Source organism: Eubalaena glacialis, chromosome 2 (assembly GCF_028564815.1).
Source record: "Eubalaena glacialis isolate mEubGla1 chromosome 2, mEubGla1.1.hap2.+ XY, whole genome shotgun sequence".
NCBI lineage: Eukaryota > Metazoa > Chordata > Mammalia > Artiodactyla > Balaenidae > Eubalaena > Eubalaena glacialis.
The window spans coordinates 190,487,767-190,513,303 of NC_083717.1; the positions used below are offsets into that span (position 1 = coordinate 190,487,767).

Sequence of the window (25,537 nt, forward strand, 5' to 3'; positions counted from 1 at the left end):
CTGGGGCCACGTAGCCCTAAGGGATGAGAGCTGTGCTTGTGTGTGTTTTATGTGATCGCACTGTGTCTGGCCGTCAATTTACACTTCCTTTACAATGTTTTAGGACCCAGCTCAGTCTTCTGGTTTTCATCCTTCAGGGTCTGTGGTTGCAGTCGGAACGCTGACTGGGAGGTAAGTGCATGTCAGCATGGCTTGGGCTTTCAGAGTTCATGGGAAAGAGGCTTGTTGTCTGTGTGTCCCCAGCGACAGGCACAGGGTAGCTCTCGGCGGCCTCTCTCAGCTCCTAATGACTTGCCGGGAATTAAGTCCGAACTCGAAAGTGAAACCTGAGGCAGTGGCCCTTGACGTTTCGGACTTTGGGAAAACCCGAGGGAAGCTGTGGACCCCTCTCCCAGAAGAGGCCCCAGCTCCACACACACAGGATTGTGGGGCTTCTCAACTTTGGAATGGGGCAACAAAGCATTTCAAAGCACTGCGGATTTTAAATGCTTTTTCTCGCTGCCCTGTCAGACTTTTAGAAACTGCTCAGATCCTGAGCCTCATGTCTGATTCAGCCAACACTTATTTGCCAAAGCGCCTCTGATATGCCAGGCCCTAGCTCTGCTCTTGAATCCCAGCTTCACCACTTAGCCGCAGTGTGTCTTTGAGCCAGTTACATAACCTCTCTGAGTTTGTTTCTTCCTCTGTAAATTGTGACGATATATCTGCCTGGTTGTACACTGATGACTGAGGGAGACAATGGATGAAGCAGCTCCTGGGGTTGCCTGGCAGGCGATTTCGGTGGTTATTATTATATATCATTGTTTCATAAGATTCGATTATACTTTTATATTGTTTGTCATAGTATCTACACGTATTATAGCTTAATTCATATGCCATTGGTGATCCCCTCCTCTCTAAAGAGCGTACCACTTATGGAGAGGGAAGTGGGGAGGGGCAACACAGGGGTAGGGGAGTAAGAGGTAGAAACTATTAGGTATACAGTAAGCTACAAGGATATATTGTACACCATGGGGAGTATAGCCAATATTTTATAATAACTATAAATGGAGTGTAAGCTTTAAAAATTGTGAATCACTACATTGTACGCTTGTAACTTATAAAATATTGTACAGCAACTATGCTTCAAAAAAAACGAATACCACTTAGATTCTGTTGCTAGGAACTTAGAGTATGTATAAAGAAAGAGTAACCATTTGTAAGTCATAGGTGGCAACAACATCTTAAGAGTTGGGCACCTTGTATCCAACAGAATCCTTCGTGAAAATGTTTGCACAGACACACACACACATACACACACTCCTTTGACCTCTCTTAGAGACATCTGAAGCTTCCAACTCAGCAGGCTCTGATGAACGGCTGCCAGCCAGTTACTGCCGTCAGCTACGTGCTGACTCTGTGTGGCAGGACAGGGTATGGGACAGTGCCAGCTGCTCAGAATCACAGACAGTGTCCTGTAGGAGGAAGAGAGATGGAGCATGCAACCTAATCCCTCCCCTCCGTTTATGCCTCCCCCACCCCTGGTCCTGGTACCAGGCTTAGCTCTCCATGGGGCAGTTTAACACGATGTTTCAAAGGCACAGCCCAGACAGCCCAGTCTCTCTGCTTCTATTCTGACCTCTGTTAAAGTTAAATAGCACAGGGACTTCCCTGGTGGCGCAGTGGTTAAGAATCCGCCTGCCAATGCAGGGGACACGGGTTCGAGCCCTGGTCCAGGAAGATCCCACGTGCGGCGGAGCAACTAAGCCCGTGCACCACAACTACTGAGCCTGCGCTCTAGAGCCCTCGAGCCACAACTACTGAGCCCACGCACCACAACTACTGAAGCCCACACGCCTAGAGCCCACGCTCCACAACAAGAGAAGCCACCGCAATGAGAAGCCCGCGCACCGCAATGAAGAGAAGCCCCCGCTCGCCACAACTAGAGAAAGCCCGCGGGCAGCAACGAAGACCCGACGCAACCAAAAATAAATAAATAAATTTATATTAAAAAAAAAGTTAAATAGCACACATTAAAAGTAAATGGTTGTTAAAGATGCAAGGAAGCAAAGCTGAGACGCCAAATCCAGATGTCAGGGGTCAGCCAGTCCCTTGAGTGGTGCTGATTAGGGCCCTGAGTGGATAGTGACTCTGGCTCAGTGGACACGCCAATGGATGTGTGTCATCAAGGTTTGAAACGGCAGCAGCAGGGAGTCCACATTCCTTTTCATCCCTGAAAACACTGGGGTCCCACTCACTGCCACTACTTGAGAACATGTGGGCAGGAGAGTTCAATCTTCCCGCCATTTAACAAACATTGACCGAGTACTGTGTCCTGATTAGAGGATTCGGAGCACTTCCATGTCCATTATAATTTGACTGATTGGATGCTGGGCCTGCAAAGTCATTTTGGGCCTTTATTCCCATTTTACAGTTGGGGAAACTGAGCCCAGAGAGGCTAAATTCAAAGGCCAGTCCTCTACTCGCCCTTCTGCCATTCTCTGGGTCATTTCTCTCACCCAGCTAGTTGTACACCAGCATCACAGAAGGTCAGATGCTGACCCAGCTCTGCTTGCAGCAGCACTGGAGGTTGTCCCGGCCCCATCCTCCTATACCCATCCTGCCTTGCCCTGGGCCAGATCTCTGAGTGAGCTTGTGCAGTGGCCCCTTTGCTGCTTCCTCTGGCCACAGGCTGGGGGTAGGTGTTGGTTCATCTTCCCTGCCCAGGGCTTTCTCTCCTTTAATGTGTAAGTGACGAAACTCAAACACCAGGGAACCCTGCCATAGCATCAGTAACTGAATCATTTCCCATAGTACCCAGTTTGCTGCTCCTATCTTTAGGAAATGCTCATATGTAGGAAATTTTCTTTAAATGAAAGCTGGGAATAAGAATTCTTATTAAGCAAATACAGAGCATTTTTAAGCTCTTAGTTTAATTGTTTTTAATAGCCTTGCTGTGACTGTAATAGTCTTACTTCCTTTTCTCACTAAACAACTGATTTGTACTTTTCCTCGTGTTTACAACAGGTGGTTCGTGTTTGACACAGAAACGAAAGACTTGGTCACCGTCCACACGGATGGAAATGAACAGCTGTCTGTAATGCGTTACTCACCAGGTTAGAATACGGTCCATTCACTCTGACAGATTGATGAAGTTCTCTGTAGATGTCTTTAAAGAAAAACATTCACAAGCCCCCTCAAGAGCGAAATTTAAACTATATCTGCACATAATTGTGGCACTTGGGTGTTCTCAACCTCCCTTCTTTGGGTCACTATGCTTGTGTGGGTTTTTTTGTTTGTTTCAGCATGTCAAAAAGAACCTTTATTATATTTATAATAGCCTCTCATGCACTCATGCTTTCTTGCCAGGTGCCTTTGGAGCAGTTTACTTGTGTGTTTTTTAACTTTTTATTACGGAAAATTTCAAACAGGGACAAAATTGGACAGAATAGCGTACTGAACCCCCATGTACCCATCACCCAGCTTCAACAATTATCGACTCTTAGCCATTTTGTTCACCCATAGCCCCACCCACTGCCCCCTCCCATGTTGTTTCTGAAGCCGTTCCCAGACGTCTTATCCTTTCATCTGTTAATGTTAATAAATAGAGAGATCTAAAAAAGATGAGGACCCTTTTTTAACAGCTTTATTGAGGTATAATTTACATACAATATTTCTCTTTATGAATGTACAATTCAGTGATTCTTAGTAAATTTGTAGAGTTGTGCGACCATCACCACCATCCAGTTTTAGAACCTTCCCATCACCCCCAAAAGTTCCCTCCCTGCCTATTAGTAATTAATCTCTACTCCCACCCCCAGCCCTAGGCAACATAAATGGCCTTTTCTGAACATTTCATATCAGTGGAGTCGTACAACACGTCACCTGTTGCATCTGACTTCTTTAAGTTAAAATAATGTTTGTGAGGTTATTCATGTTATTGTATGTGTATCAGTAGTTTATTCCTTTTTAATTGCTAGGTAGTATCCCATTTTACGGATATGTCATGTTTGGTTTATCCATTCATCAGTTAGGGGATATTTGGATTGATTCTGTGTTTTGGCTATTATGAATAATGCTGCTAGGAACATTGATCATATGTCCATTTTGGTTGGTTTCTTTTTTTTTGGTCGCGCCTCATGGCTTGCGGGATATTAGTTCCCCGATCAGGGATTGAACCCACACCCTCAGCAGTAAAAGCTCAGAGTTCTAACCACTGGACTGCCAGGGAAGTAGTCCCCATATGTACATTTTGTACTCATAAGTCTCCTTTACTCCATAGGCGCCCTCTCTCTCTCTCTCTCTCTCTTTCTCTCTCATAGACGCCCTCTCTCTCTCTCTCTCTCTCTCTCTCTCCACACACACAGGCAAACACACGCCACCCTCACTTGCAGTTCATTTGTTGAAGAAGCTGCTTCATTTTTCCCAGAGCATTTTCCACACTCTGGATTTTTGTGAGTGCATCTCTGTGGTGTTGCTTAACATGTCCCTCTGTCCCCCATGTTTCCTGTAATGTAATTTGGGATCTAGATCCTCTTCCGGCTCTATGTGTATTGGTCTCCTCTTCCTACAAGAGACACACGAGGTCTGCTTGTCTCGCTGTCTGTGCCATTAGAGCCGTCACTGCCCAACACTTAGATCCATAAGGGGACTGGTTTTTCTATTTTAGCCTTTCTTCATTTAGCAGATATAGTACTTCTATAAAGAGCAACTTCCCTTCATCTACTTTTTGTTACCCAAATAGTATACTATTTTGTTACCCAGTCATATGGTAGAGTTAACCAAGGTAAATGCTTAGTTTCTTTCCCTTTATTTACCAGTTTCCAAGATAGTGAGTTTGTTCTCTGCTCCCTTTAACAATGATCAGTTGCTGCTGGTGGGGGTTTTGGTGCCATTATGAATTTAAGTGTATTTGGTATGTTTCAGTCTGTGATAGTTATGATACGTGGAACAGTTTATCGATTATTGGCCACTTCAGTTTGGCTCCTGAGTCCTTTTGACAGCTTGGGTTCCTGGGATGCTCATGGCTACTGGGTAGGTCATTGTTTCTAAGCCTCATCATTTATGCTTTTGGTTTAGGAAGCACTCTTTCTCTGTGATATGTAGGACCTTCAGCTATGTGAACACTCTTGGAAATAGCAGTTTTAGTCCTTGGAAATACTTGGCCAAGACTGAATTGCCATCACTCTGTAGGAGTCTTCTATTTTATAAGTTGATAGACGGTCGTACCTATATCATGGTGGGGCTATGTTCTTGTTCTCTAGAGGTAACCTTATAGAAAGAATACCCTTTTTAGACCCTTGCACCCAAAGACTTATAACTTCTCATCCTAAACAGACAGCTGCACAGCCACCTTGGGAACCTTTTCTCCATGTTGAGAAGTACCTTACTTCACTTGACATTTTAAGTGTCCTATTTCATTCTATTCATCCTGGGCAATATTTTGCATCCTCCTACATGCTTCTCATCATTTTCTTAGTTATTTTGAACCTCTGCTGAGTGCAGGAGGGCCTCATCTACAGCTGCTTTTCTAGAAAGCCCTCAGATATCTATTAGCTCCTGCTAACATAGCAGGGTCCTTTCGGGAGTCCATTTCTATTTCTTGTCAGTTATACTAATGACTGTCCCCTGGAGACCAGAGAGCTCTCACTACCAGTAACTCTGCCTCTCAGGTTTTAGAGTCATTGACTGGAGGCTGTGTGGGGCAGAGGTGATGATCCTGGGCCAAATCAGGGCGACCTGCATGTGGATCCAGTGCCCTCTCTTCATTAGCCAGCTGTCCCTTGTCAAATCAGACAAGTTATTGTGGGGCTCAACCAAAAGAGGAGGTGTGAACATGTCCTCTGAAGAGCAGAGCATTATGCAGATGGCATGGGTGATGTGATGTCATCAGCAGCAGTGGCAGTGGTGGTGGCCCCAGATCCTCGGGCTGTGGCCCCGAGTCCCATAGTGTTTTGTTCAGCACTGTATGCCCAGCACCTAGCTGGGAGGAGATGCAACAGAGTACAAAGAGGAGGTAATATATACATAGACAGAATAGATGCTCAGTGAATATTAGTTGATGCATGAATGCAAACAGACTAACTACAGTGCATCTGACTAGATGCAAAGCACACTGTGATCGTCATTATGAGTTTTCTGGTTGCACACGAGATTCTTCAGGCACGTGGGCTATACTATTGTAGATAACCGGCTGGCTCCTTTTCAGATTCAGGTATTTACAGATTTTAGACACACACACACACACACACACACACAATTAGATGCCCAAACACAGGCTGCCACACAGGAAACTGCTGCCAAATCCCAGCCTGCATTTGCAGCCGTCTCCCAGTGGCTCCCTGAGTTGTGCTTTGCTAAGAAGAGAAGACATCAAACTATGAGGGCTTTTTTCTCATTCCTTCAGTCTCATGCAAGTTCTGGATGTTGTGCTAGCAGCTAGAGGAAAAGCAAACAATTCTTGAGCTTTATGGGTGGAGCTGACCCCCAGGATGCTGGGAAGGACCAATACACTCCAGCTGCCAGGCTTGACCGTGATAAATGCTGCCTTTGCAGTCAGTGACATAGGCAGTGTCGAGGGAAATAATCAGTAAACCAGTCTATAATTGGGGTAGAAAAGAGCTTTCTTGGAGTCAAACTGAGGACTGTTGCCCAGGAGACGGCCTCTCAGGTAACTCTGAGGAACTGCTCCAGAGAAGTGTGGTTTTCAGCAGTTTTATGTCTTGTCAGAACAAGGAACGTCAAACAAGTCAAGGGTAGATTTCTGCAAGGTTAAAAAAAAAACAGATCAACATGTACACAGCGAGTCAGTATGGCACCTGGTGCCTAGGAAGGGAGTCTTGTCATTGAAGGAGTAACAGCTTTGGCATCCTAGGAAAGGAGGCATTTGATCCTTATTTTTAACTTGGACATTCTTTTTTTTTTAACATCTTTCTTGGAGTATAATTGCTTTACAATGGTGTGTTAGTTTCTGCTTTATAACAAAGTGAATCAGCTATACATATACATATATCCCCATATCTCCTCCCTCTTGCGTCTCCCTCCCACCCTCCCTATCCCACCCCTCTAGGTGGTCACAGAGCGCCGAGCTGATCTCCCTGTGCTATGTGGCTGCTTCCCACCAGCTATCTATTTTACATTTGGTAGTGTATATATGTCCATGCCACTCTCACTTCGTCCCAGCTTACCCTTCCCCCTCCCTGTGTCCTCAAGTCCATTCTCTACGTCTGCGTCTTTATTCCTGTCCTGCCCCTAGGTTCGAAGATATACAGATTGCCAACAAACACATGACAGGATGCTCAACATCACGAATCATTAGAGAAATGCAAATCAAAACTACAATGAGGTATCACCTCACACCAGTCAGAATGGCCATCATCAAAAAATCTGGAAACAATAGATGCTGGAGAGTGTGTGGAGAAAAGGGAACCCTCTTGCACTGTTGGTGGGAATGTAAATTAACAGGGACATTCTTTACTTCTGGTCAGTGCACCCTTTTCTTTAATGATTAAAGCAGATGTATGTTTGATGTATGTTTGATAAGCCACAAACAGACTCTTTTAGTTAGTGTAAAATTCAAGTTAAATCATGTATAAGCCAGAATGACTTCTCCATGTCTCAGTATGTGAAAATTTTTGCGTTAATTGCCTCTTTTGATCATAAATCTTTCAATAGAAAGCATTGATGATCAAAATGTTTGTCCCTTGATGTCAAGGTGGTTGCTGCCTGCCCTGTGTCCATCATGTCCCTTGGTGCTTGGCCTCTTTTTTGTTGTTTATATATGTATGGAGATTTGCCTAGTTATCCACATTAGGGGGAAACTAAGCAGACATAGTGAACAAGTACAGAGGTATGCTAATTGGGAAATATTTTATAGGCTATATATTTTTTCAGTTGTATCAAATTGTCATGCAAACATTGTACGTGTGCTTTTAGCAGTAGGCTTAAAGCAAGCAGTGATATATGTCATGAGTAACTTGATGGCTAGGAAAAGAATAATAATACCCATTATGAAAATGATAATCATCTGTCAAGCAGAACAAAAAAATTGCCTATATCTGAGGGGAGCCAACTAAACAGATCATTTAAAGGGTCAGTTTTTCTTATATCTTATAACCGTTTTGCCTTTTGGGACATTCTTTCTAGGTGCATCTCAGTTTCTCCAGAGGTACTGATATAAGTGCAGCAAACAGTATGAGCAATAGTAGCACAAACACCCCCTTGTTTAGCCAGTAGAAAATCTAAGGCAGCCCTGTTATCTAATGTTACTTGGGCTAAGGAATTTAGGGACGTCTGTTGTGCTGCAATGCTTTTTGCCGTCTTTTTGGCTATTTAACCAACGGTGGCTGATAGATTTCTGATCATCTTTTTTGTAACAATATGTAAACCATATATTCCTGCACTAGGAATTAAGATTCCCCAAAGATTTTGCCACCAGGTATCCTAGTATCTTGCTAACATGGTTCACTTGACTCTGTAATGAAGAGACAAAGGAGGTTCATCTATTTCCTGATGTACAGACAATGGAGTAACATAATATCCCAATAAGAGTAAACCTTCTATTTGTCAGCTTTTAAGAAATTTATGTGCCCATCCTTGGGAAGGTGGGTCAATTCCAATACCACCTATGAAGACAAAACCTGGGGGAGCACAGGTGATCCCTCCCAGAGCGCTCTCATTGATAGCCTCATGAATTGGGAGTTTTGTCAACACAATTTTTTTTTTATAAATTTATTTATTTTATTTATTTATTTTTGGCTGCGTTGGGTCTTCGTCGCTGCGCACGGGCTTTTCTGTAGTTGCGGTGAGTGGGGGCTACTCTTCATTGCAGTGCGCAGGCTTCTCATTGCGGTGGCTTCTCTTGTTGCGGAGCAGAGGCTCTAGGCGCGTGGGCTTCAGTAGTTGTGGCATGCGGGCTCAGTAGTTGTGGCTCCCAGGCTCTAGAGAACAGGCTCAGTAGTTGTGGCATATGGGCTTAGTTGCTCCGCAGCATGTGGGATCTTCCCGGACCAGGGCTTGAACCAGTGTCCCCTGCATTGGCAGATGGATTCTTAACCATTGCGCCACCAGAGAAGCCTGTCAACACAATATTAAACTATGGATCACTTCTCTTGTAGACTTTCCAAAAGTCATTTGCATGGTATTTAATATACAGTAGTTGCTGGCGTAATTTACTCGCATTTTTCTCTTCAAGACATTTTTCAGTTAAGTAAGGGACAGATCAAGGGGCCCTAGGGTAAGTTGTGCTCGATCTCTAAGGACTGAGGATAGTATCAGACAAGGGATGGACATATTAATATGTTGAAAAGTTTGAACCTGAAAGATGAGGCCAGAGAGAGGTTAGTCTGCGTGAGTGGTCACATTAGGAAAACCTGAACAGTCAGTGATAACGTATTATGAGGGGCTTATATCAGTCTTGTATTGACCAAGGAATTTGACGACAGATCCACCAATTGGTTAGATTTTCCCCCCGTAGCTATACTCTGTGATAACTTTACTAAAGAATTTTTTTTCCATCCTGAACATTGGGGCAAAAATATAGCTAAAAGTAAAACAGTAACCTTCAATTTTGATAGGGAGACAAACATTTAGTAAACAGTTCAATTGAACTAGTAGGATGGGTCTTCAAGACCTAGTCTGGATTTGTGGGCCACCTGTCTACTGTTGTTGTCATCTTCTCTACCTGGCTTGATGGTTGTTTTAAGGTGAGTTTGAGGTTAGCAGTCCTCTCTATAGAGCAGTCTGGTGTGGAGGCCCTTTTTAAGTGGGGAATATGAATTCAGGAGTCAATTCCCTTCACTTTCACTGTGCAGAGTACCTGACAAGGGTCCTTCCATCTAGGTTGGAGAGAGAGTTTTTAAAAAAATGTCTTTTACAGTATTCATAATCTCCTGGGTGCAGGTCATGGTGCATCTGATCTTCATCCAAAGATAAATAACTGTAATCAGCTTCAGAAACAAGCTTAGAATATCCTGTTAATAATTCAGTTAAACTTTAATGTAACATAGCAACAAAGAAGTATCTTGGATGTAGGTAGTAAATACAGAAATCTCAATATATATAAAACCTCATTATCCACAAAGGTGTATTATTGAAACATAATTTTTCTTTCTAAATTATCCTCATTTTAGCTAATAAATATTTGAAAAACTAACAAAGCAAATAATTTGACCTTGAAATAATCTTAAGGATGAAAAAAAAGAACTTAATCTGATGCCCATCCCCACCCCAAATTCACGTGTGAGTAAAGAGAAATTTCGTATTTAGTCATATGGCCAGGATTCAACATGCTGTGCTTTGCTTTAAGTCCAGGGAAGAAAATGCAGGCTTTTAAATAAATATATACAATTTTATATTAAATAAATAGATAATCCTCATTTTTATCAAATATAGTCAAATTAAGACTAAATTGTTTGCAAAATACGTCTGGTTTCAGTAAACTTGGCCTGATTACTTACATAAATGTAATTGATCATATAGGCTCTTTTAAATTTGGCTTTGCTGGAACTTTTCATAGGGAATCTCAAATTGAACTTTCAAAAGCCCTCTCAAAGCCAGGAAAGCCACACCAAAGACTTGCCATTAGATTCTGCCTGCAATACCTACAGACTTAGGTGAATTCCTCTTTTCTCAAGGTCCAAAATATCTTGAGGTTACTGCACCTGCCAGGAAAGGGCCTTCCTTATTCACCTGGAAAGGCTGCTGGGAACCTAAGAGTTTCCAAATTCTGGAGAGGTCAGGTAGAGAGAAAAGATAAACGCTTCAATTCTGTTTGCAAAGGTATAATTTACTAAATTGCTGTAAGTCATAATTAGCTTAAGGGGAAAGGTTCCCTTATCTGGGAAACAAAGATTAAAAGCCAGTAATATTTCAGATGAAAGTCACAAAAATTATAATAATACTTATCAGTTCATTCAATCCCATGTAATTAATTTTTGTTCCACTTGAGTCCAGTTTTTCCATCAGTTCTGTTGACCTTGCCTGACGATTGAGGGTGATAGTGACAGTGATAATTTCAAGAAATTAGTAAGGTTTTTGTTAAGGCTTATATGATTTGCCCAGTGACATGGGTGCCTTTGATCACTGGAGATTGTGGAAAGTATCTCCCAAGTGGAAAACACAATTTCTAACAGTTTCTTTGTCATTGTGAGGACATTAGCCTTGCAGCAAGAGAAGGCTTTAACCCATCAAACAAAAATGGGGTTTTCCAGGGAGCAGGGAGAGCCAAGCAGCCGTCATGGGTTTCCCATAGCCCTGGCTGTTTTACCTCACAGCTACTGTCTGCCCATCTTAATTATCTGGTTTAGGAGCAGACTGCTGCCACGTCACAAACGTCAGGATGGCAGAAGTCTAACGATGGGGGGTTAACTTTTGTAGAAGCAGAAAATTTTTTGTATCTACATCGTTACATAACCTTTACAGATTTTGTTGTTGCCTTTGCCTGAAAGTCAGCTGGAGCATTTCCCTAATGCTTGGGTTCAGGCCCTTTAGTGTGAGCCTCAATTTTGATGACAAATAGCATTTTATGTCGGGACAGATAAGATTTCCAAGAATTTCATATAATTTCTGGAACACCTATAATATATACTTACATAGACAGAACATAAAGAAGGCTTAATGTTATCTTTTATTTGACCACGCTTCCCATGTTATTTAACATACCAAATAAACCTAATTAGTTTAATATCTCTCTTTGAGATGCTTCAGGACAGAATCACTTTCTTTTCCCTTAACAAAATGCATTTCCATTCCATATCTTCTTTTACTGAAAACACACATCTTATTTTCCTTGTATACTGAAATATTTCCCTTATTTTTTCTAGTAGCATGAATTACATACATATTATAATTTTTAACCCTTAAAAAACATTAACCTCTAGCAAAAATCAAGAAGCAAACAATTGTGAACTGTTTCTCATATTAACATTTCCCGATTGGCAAACTTATGAAAATTTTCTATAATGTCTAGAAACATACATCTTCTTATAGCATAATTTCTTTTCTCAATGTGGTATAAGATGTGTGTCCAATAAACCCAAACATCTTTAGTTTTTCTCTAATAAGACAAAGTAGGTAAACTTAGATTTGCTTAGTAATTAATGTTTTAGTATTTTATCTTATTTGGAAATGATCTGTATATTTAATGAATTTCCATAATTTATATTAACTTAGCAAAATTCTGTAAAGTTTCAAGTTACCAAAATCTGGAGGAACTATTTTTAAGTAAACGTACTATATATAAAACATAATTATTCTTAAAGAATTTACCTAAAAACTTTTATCTCATGTATCTCTATTTCCCTACTTATGAAAACATCATCATACCAAGTTAATTTTCTTGTTGACAAGTTCTGGAACAGAGATAACATGAGCTTATTGACTTTTTTTTAAAGACTTTTTTGGTTTTTTTTTTTGGCTGCGTCGGGTCTTAGTTGCGGCACGCGGGATCTCCGTTGAGGCATTCGGGATCTTTTGTTGTGGCGCGCCGGCTCTTCGTTGTGGTGCACGGGCTTCTCCCTAGTTGTGGTGTGCGGGTTTTTTTTTTCTCTTCTCTAGTTGTGGCGTGCAGGCTCCAAGGCGCATGGGCTCTGTACTTTGCAGCACACGGGCTCCAGTTGAGTTACACGAGCTCAGTAGTTGTGGCGCACAGACTTAGTTGCACCGCGACATGTGGGATCTTAGTTCCCTGACCCGGGATCGAACCCGCGTCCCCTGCATTGAAAGGCGGATTCTTTACCACTGCACCACCAGGGAAGTCCCTTAATTGCCTTTCAATAAACCTAGGTATAATAAAAGTATTATACTTAATGTTGATGACTTAAAGACGTGTCTGTATTAACCAAACCAACAACTTAAACTTATTTTCATTTAAGATTAATCGTGGATCATATGATACTTTAAAAATGTGAGGGGTTAGTTTCTTGTTATAGTTAGAAATATTTCATTGGTAAGCACTTACTTTTAAGTCAGTTAAATAGAGCTCTTTTTCAAATTAATTTTGATAATATCATTTGGAGGTAGAAACATGTTATATTTATAATGTACATACAGACATACACACATCCAGATAGACAGACAGAGATCTCATAGTTTTCCTGCTTGAGTTTTTAAAGGTCTCATTTCCCCTTTTCTGCAGTTTTAGGTTCTACTAGTTGAGCCAAGGCTGTGGTCTCAGGCAGTGTGGGCTGTGCTTGCATTTCAAGGACGTGATAAGAGTTATACCTTCAAGTTTGCTCCTAGGAGTACTTTTATTCTCTCAGGTCAGAATTTTGAAGAAAAATGTTTTATCAAGCCAGCTTTCTTTAATTGCACATGCAAAAATCAGTTTTAGAATGTCAAAAGAGTCCCATTCTGGCCATTTTGGAGCTAGATCATTTCTACAATTGTAGAAGCCAGCCGGAGTTCCAGTGAGTGGCTGGCCTGTCTGGGAGCCGTTAGGCGTTAGAAGCGCAATTTCCTGATTTATTTTAGTTTCATTTTATTGTACAGTACAAATCTTTCCAATTTTAAGCCACATTTTTAAAAAAGTCAACCAACCCAGTTTACCCCAAAGTTCCTTCTACGCCTTTCCTGCCTGGAAATTCCTTCTAGGTTTCTTACCTGGAAACTCCATCTAGATCCCTTGCCTGGAACTTCCCGCTAGGTTCCTTTCACCTAGGAAATGTACTGGTACCCCCTTAAGAGTCCAGGTCTTAAGATGACAGCTCAAATAAAAGTCATGGACTGCCACTTCATACAAGAAGACCCAGACATCAGGAAAAACTCACCGAACCAACCAACCTCAACTGAACTCAACTCACCGAACTTCAACCACCGAAGAGTGCTGTGAAGCTGGGGGTCTGGGGCTGGGGCTCAGAGGGTCCGTGCTTGCTACCCAGCATCCATCCAAAGTAGACTCCAGCGACTTCCCTGGTGGTCCAGTGGTAAAGAATCTGCCTTCCAGTGCAGGGGACGCAGGTTCGATCCCTGGTCAGGGAACCAAGATCCCACATGCCGTGGGGCCGCTAAGCCCGTTGCACCACAACTACTGAGCTTGCACGCCTCATCTAGAGAGCCCACGTGCTGCAACTACAGAGCCCATGCGCCTTGGAGCTCGCATGCCATAACTAGAGAGAATCCCGTGCGCCGCAACGAAAGATCCCACGTGCCTCAACTAAAACCCGAGGCAGCCATAAATAAATAAATAAATAAATAAATATCAAAGGCTGGGGGGAGAAAAGTAGACTCCGGGTGACCCCACGTGGGTTTTTCTGATATCCTGCCAACTACGCCAAGCAATGTAGATGGAAATAATCAATAAGCCAATCTCTAATGGGCATAGAACTGAGCCAAAGTGAGGACCATAGCCCAGGAGACAGCCTCTCAGATAATTCTGAGGCACTGCTCCAGAGAAGCATGGTTTGCAGCACAGTTTTATTCTTGTCAGAACAAAGAACTTCAAACAAGTCAGGGAGACATTTCTTCAAGGTTTAAAAAAAAGAACAGATCAGCACATACACAGCAAGTCAGGACGGCACCTGGTGCCTGGAAAAGGAATCTTATTGAGGGAGGCCCAGCATTGGCATCCCAGGAAGAGAGGCATTTAATCTTTATTTTTAACGTGGATATTCTTTACTTCTGGTCAATGCACCCTTTTCTTTAATGAGTAAAGCAGATGTACGGTGTATGTTTGATAGGCCACAAATAGGCTGTTTTAGCTAGCCTAAAATTCAAGTTAAATCATGAATAAGCCAGAATGCCTTCCCCAGACTTCAGCATCATCACATTTCTTCGCTAGCAGACACCTACCTGCTGCCGCAGATGGGTTGTGTCGGATGAGCTCAGGTGGAAGTGAGACTGCTTTGTAAATCCTCTTTAAGGTTGATGTTATGTTGTGCAGGGGTGGGTGAGAGGTGAGCAGTTGCTTCCTGAAGTTAAACTGTATGGGCTGAGAACTAAATCTTTCAGATAATTTCTCAGTTCCGCAGGCACTAGTGAGAGGTCCAGGCTTCAGTGGCTAATCTGTATCTGGCTTTTGGTTGAAGTGGGAGGTTCAGAGCGATAGTCCCAGACACAGGTGCACGCTGGGAGCCAGTGAAGCAGAGCCTTTGGCGTGCATTAGAATCGCCCAGAGTGGGTGGGCTGATGGAGGGGTTCTTTGGCATCCTGAGAACCACAAACCTAGAGCATTTCTATGGATCATCTGATAACCATTTCAGTCACATTTTATTACATGTTTTCATTTATGAAATATCTTACATAAGATGGCCTAATGCTAATAAGCTAATGTTATGTGAATTTTTACTGAAACCATAGTCAGCTACGATTGCCAGGACCCTCGTAGGTTCATTAAATATAGAACTGTAGTAGGGACAGTTCTCAAACTTGACACGCACATCAGGAACCTTACAGAGCACTTTGTCAGTGGACCAATGGAGTTTTGATTGGATTAAATTTGTAAATTTTTTAAAAGAAGAATGGAGATAGGAAGAAGATAATTTCATGTTCGTTAAGCCCAACTGCAAACACTTAGCCTGCCTGGTCTAGTTTCAACCTGTTGAAACTTGGATTAAAAATCTAAAACCCTACACGTGAAGATGAAAAAGGGAAGATCACAGTGAACTAATGCGTTGCTCATGTGATTATACTGATCTCTTCTTTAATCTTATCCGTATCATTGAGACGTGGCGTTTCTCTGCTTTTGTAAGAATGAATCAGAATCTGGTGTTCACTTGCATCACCCCAGCATCGAATCCCACCTCTGCTGCCCAGGTGGGATTAGAGACCCGCTGGGATGCAGCCCCTGCCACCCAGCCAACCTCTCTCCTGCCCACACAACGTCCCCGAGCCTGCCCTCCACCAGGCATGCTCCCCGTACAGGTACAGCAGTCTCCCGCGGAGCCCCAGATCACCTGCCCCGTGTGACAAGCAGGGCGGATGCACAGCAGCCACACAACTGCCCTGGAGACCCTGCTGTGCTCCCACCTGGCGCACTGCCTCCCATGCCCACAGTTCACTCGTCCTTCCAGCCCAGGCCAAGCCCTGCTACGCACTTAGCCGTGTCGTCTCAGGCAAGTTACCGAACCTCGGTTTCGTCATTTGCACAGCTGGACAAATTCTCCCTGCTCCTAAAATACTGTTGGACTTAGTTAAGAGCTGTGTGGAAACCCATCCCCAAACCTTGTCAAGAGGCAATCAGTGAAACTGGCTGTGGTGCTATCTTTCTCCTCCAGGTGACCAGACCCCTGGTCTCTGTTCTTATGAGTCAGTCCTCCAGCTGACTTTTATTTGGGACCAAATGCCAGCTTCTTTTAGTCGAGTAAGTTTAGGAATTTTGTAGTCTCTGAGAGAGCTGGGGGTGAGGCATAGAGAGTTTATGGGTGAAAGGACGTGGTTCACAGGATGAGAAAGTGCTCTGGAGGCCCGAGAAATAGGCAGCACTTGGGTTTCATCTGGCCTCTGATTAGCATATTGACTGAAACTGCTTGGTTTTGATGTATTAGGCAGACAGTTTTATTACCTATTTATGAATGAGCTTAAACCGTTACATGAAAACTTTCTATTTCGAATTTTAAGGAGAAATTACAATCTCATTAAGCTGTTAGAAGTGAATTGCCAAGGGAGATTGTGAAATCCTATTTTTCATTCATCTTTAAAAACAGATATGGAGATGGTAGTTATACAGGTATTTTTGTCAAAACTCTTAGAATATGTGCATTTTATTGCGTGTAAATTATACCTCAAAGTTGACTTTTAAGTGGGGGGTTTGAGAGAGGATTCTGGGAAGATGGTGAGTAGGAACCAGCAGGAATCTGTCTCCCCACCTAGACAGCAACTGGCAGAATCTGTCTGGTAGAACTGTTTTGGAAAGCCAGAGTCTATTGAAGGCTTGCAACTTCCAGAGAAAGACTTGGATGGTAAGTTGCAGTTAATTTCAGTCAGTTTCAGCTCTTAGCACAGTGGCAGCTACCCACCCCTCACCTCCAGTCCCCTGACAGGCAACTGTGCATGTGTTCCTGGAGCAACAACCAAAAAACTAGCAACCCACTCAAAAATGGGCAAAAGGTTCGAATGGGCATTTCTTCAGAGAAGACATACAAATGGCCAGTAAGCACGTGAGAAGATGCTCAACATCACTACTCATTAGGGAAATGCAAATCAAAACTACAATGAGATGCCATCTCGCACCCATTAAGATGGCTACTATCAAAAAAAAAAAAACAGAAAACAACAAGTGTTGGTGAGGATGCGGAGAAATGTGCACTGTTGGTGGGAATGTAAAATGGTACAGCCGTTGCAGAAAACGATACAGCGGTTCCTAAAAAAATTAAAAGTAGAATTAGCATATGGTCCAGCAATTCTACTTCTGGATACATACCCAAAAGAATTGAAAGCAGAGTCTCAAAGAGGTATGTGTACACCCATGTTCATAGCATCATTATTGACAATAAGTAAACCATGGAGGCAATCCAGGTGTCCATCAACAGATGAATGGATAAGTAAAATGTGATATACAGTGGAATATTATTCAGCCTTAAAAAGGAAGGAAATTCTAACACATGCTACAACATGGAAGAACCTTGACATCATGCCAAGTGAAATAAGCCAGTCACCAAAAGACAAATATTGTATGATTTCACTTATGAGGTACTTAGAGTAGTCAAAATCATAAAAGATGGAGTAGGCAAAATCATAACAAATGGTTCCATGATGAAAGAGAGCTCATTATTTTAGAGTTAACAAATGATAAGGTCGTTCTTATCTAAAGATCGTTGTGCTTAAGAGTGTACAAGCCAGTAGATAGCTAGTGGGAAGCAGCCGCATAGCACAGGGAGATCAGCTCGGCGCTTTGTGACCACCTAGAGGGGTGGGGTAGGGAGGATGGGAGGGAGACGCAAGAGGGAGGAGATATGGGGACATATGTATATGTATAGCTGATTCACTTTGTTATAAAGCAGAAACTAACACACCATTGTAAAGCAATTATACTCCAATAAAGATGTTAAAAAAAAGAGTGTACAAGCCAGGATGCGTACATCATTTATCAGATTTTCAGCGGTTCTTTACCCTTATTCTTTGTCACAGGGGCAGTGGCATTTAGCAAAGAAATGCTCAGGCTCTGGTCAGACTTCTGGGTTCGAATCCCAGCTTCCATAAACCTGTGTGACCTTGTGCAAGTTACTTTACCATCCATGCCTCAGTTTCCTCTCCTGAAAAGTGGAGATAATATCTACCTCACAGGGGTCTATGAGGATTAAATAAGTTAATACAGGAAGAGTTTAGAATAGTACTGGTACATAGTAGTTACTCAACAAATGTCGACTGTTATAATTATTTGATAGTAATTCTTGTTAGCATTTACTGTTTACTGTCATCATCATCACTATTGTCAGGGCTTGATCTGTTGGAGGATCAAGTGCAGGTGGTCTGCCGGGCAGCTCTCTGGCCTTCTCTAGAACCATCAGCAGCAGAAGATGGCCCGTCCCCCAGCTTCAGCAGTCCTCGGCCCATTTACCCCACCTCCTCACGAGTCCTGCTTTGGACAGGCTAACTCTGACTTGCCAACACCTGGATTTCGACCAGGCATTGGCCAAGACTTCCGAAAATACCATTTCCTGATGGTGCCAGGCCATGCTATTTCCTGTAGATCCTCCTACCTTGCGAGAAGGAAAACCAGGGGGAAGAGGTGGGGGGAGAACCCTTATTGACCTCATGACGTGCCAGTGGCCGCTAGGTCCTTTACAGACATTGTCCAAGGGAATCCTCTGAATTTCCATGAGAAGGTGCTGTGCTTCGTGGATGGAGGAACTGGCGCTCAGTGAGAGGAGGGACGCATTTGCTGTCCCTGAGCTCGTGGGCAGAGACCTCCCTTCTCTAGGCTCCATTCTGGGTGCAGGTTGTCCACCCCCCACGTGGTTCCTTTCTCCTTCCTTCCGGTTCCTGGCCCCAGGAAAAGTCTGACCTCCTCCAGACTAGTCTCCCAGGCCCCGCTTCCTTCCCAGTACACCCTGGGCCTCCCCACTTTGGCTTCACACTCGGCAGGTTCATCTGCCAGCGACAGGGGCTGCTCTGCTTTTACATTACAGTGAGCTCCTTCCCTTGTGTTTCTACACGAGCATCACGGCCTGATTCCTTAAGCTTTCCTGATGCCAGAAACCTGGGTAAAGGAGATGCTAACTGATGGCCCATCGGAAGAGCAGCAGGAAGGGCCTTCCAGGTGGGGCGGGGGGGGGCCGGGGGGGGATAAGGGGGGCGCTGTGTGCACAGAGGTGAGGGGAGAAGGCCCTCCAGGCATGGGGGGAGGGGGCAGTGTGCACAGAGGTGAGGGGGAGGGCCTTCCAGGCAGGGGGGGAGGGGGGCAGCATGTACAGAGGTGAGGGGGAGGGGGCAGCGTGTGCGGAGGTGAGGGGAGAGGGCCTTCCAGGCATGGGGGGAGGGGGCAGTGTGCACAGAGGTGAGGGGGAGGGCCTTCCAGGCAGGGGGGGAGGGGCAGCATGTGCAGAGGTGAGGGGGAGGGCCTTCCAGGCAGGGGAGGAGGGGCAGTGTGCACAGAGGTGAGGGGGAGGGCTTTCCAGGCGCGGGAGGAGGGGGCAGTGTGCACAGAGGTGAGGGGGAGGGCTTTCCAGGTGGGGGGGGCAGGAGGAAGTGTGCCAGAGGCCTGAGAGAACCCGGTCTGTTCAATGAGGAGTGATGCATGCGGCCGCATCCTGGAGGGCTTTGGGGGCCCCACTGAGGAACTGAGTCTTGACCCTTCAGCAGTGCGGACAGCCAGGGAAGGTTTTCTTAAGGGGCAGAATCTGATCAGATGTGGATTTTCAAAAGATAGCTTTGGAAGTGTTATAGGATTCATTTAAAAGCAAATTTTGTCTCTTTGAAATAACTCATGGCTGTTTTTTCTAACTCTGTCATGGCCACTAGCATTATCGCTTGTAATTGATAAAATGTTTATTCTTAACAACTGAAATGTAATCCTGCGTGTTTTTGCAGATGGGAATTTCTTAGCAATAGGCTCCCATGACAACTGCATCTACATATACGGAGTCAGTGACAACGGGAGGAAGTACGCACGGGTCGGCAAGTGCTCGGTGAGCGCGCTGGTCCCTCCTCGTGGGTCTGTGCAGTTGTTTGTCACGCCAGGACAGTGTGGGTGGGAATCTACCAGGCGAGTGAAACTCACCCAGTGTTTTCTCTCCCAGGGTCATTCCAGCTTCATCACTCACCTGGACTGGTCTGTAAACTCACAATTCCTCATGTCGAATTCCGGAGACTATGAAATCCTTTACTGTGAGTGGCTCCCCAGGTGTGGTGTGGGTGCAGATCACGTAGAACCTTCACTCTGAGACCAAATGGGGCCTCCTGCAAAACCCGCGCCCCACACAGCTTGGGCACATGATGGTGTCTCTGGGCCTGGGCCCCTCCTCTGCGCAGTACAGGAGTTGGGCTGGACACCCTCGCCTTGGCACTGAGATACTTGGGGTTAGGGCCCCCAGGAGGAGAAGGCCGGGCCCTGCAGGGAGAGGCAGAGAGAGTGGGTCAGAGCTGTCTGGGCGAGAGGGATGGGCCCTCGTGAAGGCATCACCCTCACGGGCAGAGACCCAGCAGCCCCCTGGGCCCCTCCTCCTCCTCCCTCAGCCCCTCCCAGCCAGGTCTGAGCCCAGGCAGGGCCGGGCAGTGGAGGCACGAATGATGAAGGCTGCACTTGCCAGGAGCATGCTACATGCCATGCACTGCTTCCTCCAGCATCTGGCAAGCACCTGCCGTGTGCCAAGTGCAGGGTCCCGGGGCAGAGGAGGGCCCGGCCTCTGCCCCAGCGGAAGGTACCAGCAAGTGCAGTGTGCTTCACCCACGGGCTCTCAGGTGATCCACAGCACTTTCTGGCTTGTCCCATTTTAAGGAAGAGGAAATATCATCTCAGATACAAGGCCACAGGCATCAAGAGCCAGTGGGTGGGAAGGTGGGCACCCCCTTGTTGAGGAGCAGGCCTGGGCAGGGCTGCTGGTGGTGGAGGAAAGGGGCCTCCCTCGGGCGGGGCAGGAGGCCCTGCCTGATGTGGGGCAGAAGTGGGGGATGGTTTTCAGGGACAGGCCATGGGTCTAGAATCTTCTCAGACATGGTCCCATACTCCACTAGTGAGAGTTTAACTGGGGAACAAACAAATCACCTGCAACGCCACAGGTACTTGGTATGACTGGTTTCCGTAAGCTTCCATTCCTGACTCGGAGCTGAAGGGATGGGGTTTGTGTGTGTGTGTGTGTGTGTGTGTGTGTGCGCGTGTGCGCGCGCGCGCCCAAGCTTATGTTGGGAGAGGGCTAGGGAGCCTGACAGCAGGGGGTGGAGTTGTATCCAGGGAGACAGTGAGCAGACAGGGGCCTCAGAACCAGAGGTGGTCAAAGAAAAGAAGCCAGACTGGGGGAACAGACCCAGAGAAGGAGACGAGCAGAAACGGAAGACGAGGGGTCCCCACCGAGGCCCTGGGCCTTGGGCAGTGAGCACGGTCCCCGCGGAGCTGGGAGGTGGATGGTGTCCCCCTCCCAGAGGGCTCTGTAGCCAACGGGGCCTGGCTCCGAGGGCCCAGCCTTGCCCGAGAAGGAGAGGGGGCTTTGGCACTGATGTCACCAGACCTGCATTTGCCTTCCCAGGGGTTCCCTCTGCTTGTAAGCAAGTCGTAAGTGTGGAAACTACGAGAGACATCGAATGGGCCACATACACCTGCACTTTGGGATTCCACGTCTTTGGTAAGGTTTCTGCACCTTTCATTCTGTTCAAACGTAGGATGTATCTACTTTTAGAATGACTTTCTAATAGTAATGAAATCTCTTGGTCAGCTTCAAACTGCTCTGCTACCCTGTGGACCCCACAGGACACAGGGCACACTCCCCGCAGCTCTGGGGAAGGGCCAGGGCTTGCCCAGCTCTGGCCAGGCGAGAGGAACCAGAACCCTTTTCTCTCATACGAAATGGGTCCTGAGATAATAGAGGGTCCTAGAACCCTCTTATATGAGGTAGTGCCAAACCCTCTTATATGAGGTAGTGCCAAACGTCCTCGATAAATGGACCAGATGGCACCCGATCAATTTATTTACCATTTGTTAGTGATTGTATCTTTTTGGCCCTTAAACTAAATTTTTCACCTCCTTCAAAGTTAAGATTAGGAACATGTTTATAAATGGTCTAAAATAAATTGCCACAATTCAGTAGAATAAAAAAGAAAAGGCAGTACTTATAATCTCTTTATGTATGACCGTAAGTCAGTAAGTTGGTCAGAATTTCACAAGTCTCCTTAGGGCTGGCGTTTTACCATCTTCTGGTGTTGAATGCTAGGACACCCTGGGTTTACTCTAGATCAGCCTGTTAAGAAACTGATGTGCATGCAGCTCTCTCATATCCAAAGTTATTGGGACCAACAGGGTTTCCTGAAGCAATGGTCAGGAGACCCCATCCCCCAGACCACACCCCAGGCCCACCTGGGCACAGGGCTGTGGAGTCAGAGCTGCTGCCTCACCCGGCCCACAGTGAGCAGACACCCCACCTGCCCAGTACCACCAGGCAGACAGCAGCCATGAAGGGCTGACACCAAGGAACGCCTGAAACACACAGGCAGTCCCAGAGTTAAAAAGCCCTTTGGAGGGCCTCTCATATGTAAAGCGTTACCCCCAAAAAAGGAAAGTTAGGAAACTGCAGGCTTAGGACTAGTCAGCTTCCCGTCAGATGCTTTGGGGATAAAGCAAGCCATTGTGTCCAGAACCAGGGATTCTGGCCTGCTTTCTGCTGTAGCGTCAAGAAGGGGCCCGAAAGAGGTGGAAGCCCTGAAGGGCTGTCACCGCGACTCTCACGCAGCAGAACAGCATACACGGCGAGGGTTTCCCGGAACAGCCTGCAGGGAGATGATCTGAGACGAAGCGTTCCTTGGGCCTGGTTTCTGAATCTGGGACATTTCTATTTTCGTGGGAGTTCGATGGCCATTCCCCACACAGTGTGGCCCTGTGTCCTGGTATTTCCAGTGCTCTGTCTGGGGTCTTTGTTTTAGGAGTGTGGCCAGAAGGCTCGGACGGGACCGACATCAATGCCGCCTGTCGGGCCCACGAGAAAAAACTCCTGTCAACCGGTGACGACTTCGGCAAAGTGCACCTCTTCTCTTACCCCTGCTCACGGTTCAGGGTAAAGGCCCATCTTCTTCTCTAGCCTCACCCCGCGGGGCGCACTTACCGCCTGGCCTGTTGGTAACTGAATAGAAAGCTGCTGTGAGTGATGCCACCAGTCACAAACGCAGGGGTGACCGTCCTTCGGCTGCCCCAGAGCACTTCAGGCCGCCCTCCACTGCCCTCCGGGGAGAACCCCGCCCCCCCACGTGGTTCTGGCTCGTCCGCCTCTGCACTTCGTGGGCCCCCCTCCTCTGCTGTCCACCACGGCTCCCTCTCTCCAGCCCTGCTGAGCCGAGCCCACACCGGTGCCTGGAACACCCCTCTTCGTTCTTCCCAGGCCTGACCCTCCTCCTAGGAGACCCTCCCCTCCACCCCTGCATCCGGTCCGCCCTCCTTTGGGCCGGCCTGTGCCTGGTGCAGCCTCTGGGGTTGAACCTCTCCCTGCCCGCCTCCATCCCCTCCAGACCAGATTCTCAATGTACAGGGGCTCCATGCGGTTTGGCACGAATGTAGACGTCCAGCACTTCCAAGCCCGCCTCGATGGCTTTGCGTTCAGCTCCCTCCATGTCATTCTTCCCCAGGCTCCCAGCCACGTGTACAGCGGGCACAGCAGTCACGTCACCAACGTCGATTTCCTCTGTGACGACAGCCACCTCATCTCCACTGGCGGCAAAGACACGAGCATCATGCAGTGGCGGGTCATTTAGTCCCGGCAAGAACCCGGGGGAGCAGAACGGGCCAGGAGGTACAGACTCGAGTTTCGCTCACTCGGTCACTGTGATTTCTGCTTTGTTTGAAGAGTTCTCACAAACCTCAGGAAAATTATGCCCTTTACTGGTTACCTTAGCTTAGTGAATCGGTGAGCATCACAGCGGGTCAGCCATTCAGGTCTCTCTTTTGTTGTACAATATATAAAACACTTAATATAAAAAAGATGCCAAGGTTTACATTACGGTGACATCGAGAAGTGACTGGTGTATCCTTCATAACTTTTCTATGAACTCTTCAAAAACGGTCACAGAATGCCTTTTCAAAGATTGTATATAGGCTTTACTATGTCACCATGGAGGTTGCTAAGTCAAATATTTATGATAACGAGGTACTGAATCATGATCGCTGTTGATTAACTGGTCCTAAAAGGATAAGTCGATGGGGAAGAGAATGGATAACTGATTTGCACAACTGAATCAGGAAATGCAAATAAGACTTTATTTGGTTAACATTTTCTAAGGTTTCATTCAGTTCTCCCTCTGGGAGGCTGGTGAGAAAGGGGTCAGATTCTACTCCAGATTAACTTAACTATTGCAGCAGGGTACCCAGGCATTTCAGAGTTCCAGCTAGACTGTCTGCCTAACCATATGCAGTCAGCCACTTAACGCCTACACGAATCACGTCCCCTCTGTTCCCCGTTCACAGGCCCTGGTGAATGGTGGAGACAACTAGCCACCTTCCTCTGTATATTAATTGGCATGATATGGTATTGTACTTGTATAGGATTTTAGCAATTCATAATGAATACGTAAGGCTAGGCTTTACTATTTTAATGCTTACGGACATTGTATATTTGTATTTTAAGACCAAGTAGACCAAGTCAAAAAGATATCTCTCTAGTGTACCATACACCTGCAGCGGGGAGAAGTCTGGAAGGCTCCACCAGGTACTAAGGGCAGCTTCTTTTCCTGTCTTTTGTGCATGGACGGCTTATTACGCTATGAAATAAGATTGCGCTCTGATGAGTAAAACAGAGAAGGCCTTATCCATTTCAGTTGTGTGGCAGATTGAAATTTATTGTTTACATTGGGAAATGTATCTCAGATTTTAAAATAGAAGAGTAATAAACAGACTTAAAGACGAATGTTAAGATTTTTACTTGTTCTAGGCAAGTAAATGAATTGAACCATCAACTCTACAGCACTGGTTGTTTAGAGTGGCCGATGAAGCTGAACATTGGGAAGCATTTTTTATTACATCTCCAGCCTGCTGCGGAAATGCCGGGCACCAGTAAACAATATGTATTAAAGATGATTCTGTTTGTATGTATCCTTATCAAATATATTCTATAATGAAATAAAATCTGAAAAGTGGATTTCTTATTGACCTATAATCATGAAAGTATATAAATTAAAATATTTAAAATTAGATATGATTCACACTATATTCTGTTTCATATCCAGATTTTTTTTTTCTCACCTGGGTCATTTGCAAATAAAACAGTAGTTTGCATATGGTGTGTGAGCATTCATCAGATTAGATAACTATAAAGAATTCAGCTTTTTGTTGTTGTTGTTGTTTTTGGCCGCCCCACGTGGCTTGTGGGATCTCAGTTCCCTGACCAGGGATTGAACCCAGGGCACAGCAGTGAAAGGCCAGAATCCTAACCGCTAGGCCACCAGGGAACTCCCAAGAATTTAGCTTAATTACCATACCCAGTTGTTAGTT

At 45.4% G+C, this 25,537-nt stretch overlaps 1 protein-coding gene across 4 annotated transcripts in view; it reads left to right on the forward strand.

The window, feature by feature from the left end:
- The window catches only part of EML1 (EMAP like 1), a 141,417-nt gene extending 116,191 nt beyond the window's left edge, over positions 1–25,226 (forward strand). For 2 of the 4 annotated variants that reach the window (XM_061181240.1, XM_061181243.1), the window contains 8 exons: positions 104–171; positions 3,007–3,095; positions 19,945–20,042; positions 20,154–20,241; positions 21,597–21,692; positions 22,984–23,114; positions 23,680–23,843; positions 24,978–25,225. In XM_061181240.1, coding sequence (XP_061037223.1) covers positions 104–171; positions 3,007–3,095; positions 19,945–20,042; positions 20,154–20,241; positions 21,597–21,692; positions 22,984–23,114; positions 23,680–23,805 — 696 coding nt within the window. In that variant the 3' untranslated portion in view covers positions 23,806–23,843; positions 24,978–25,225. Of the gene's footprint in view, positions 1–103; positions 172–3,006; positions 3,096–19,944; positions 20,043–20,153; positions 20,242–21,596; positions 21,693–22,983; positions 23,115–23,679; positions 23,844–24,977 lie in introns of all 4 variants that reach the window. The other 2 variants (XM_061181242.1, XM_061181244.1) reach the window with 1 other exon arrangement.
- Positions 25,227–25,537: the final 311 nt, after the last annotated feature.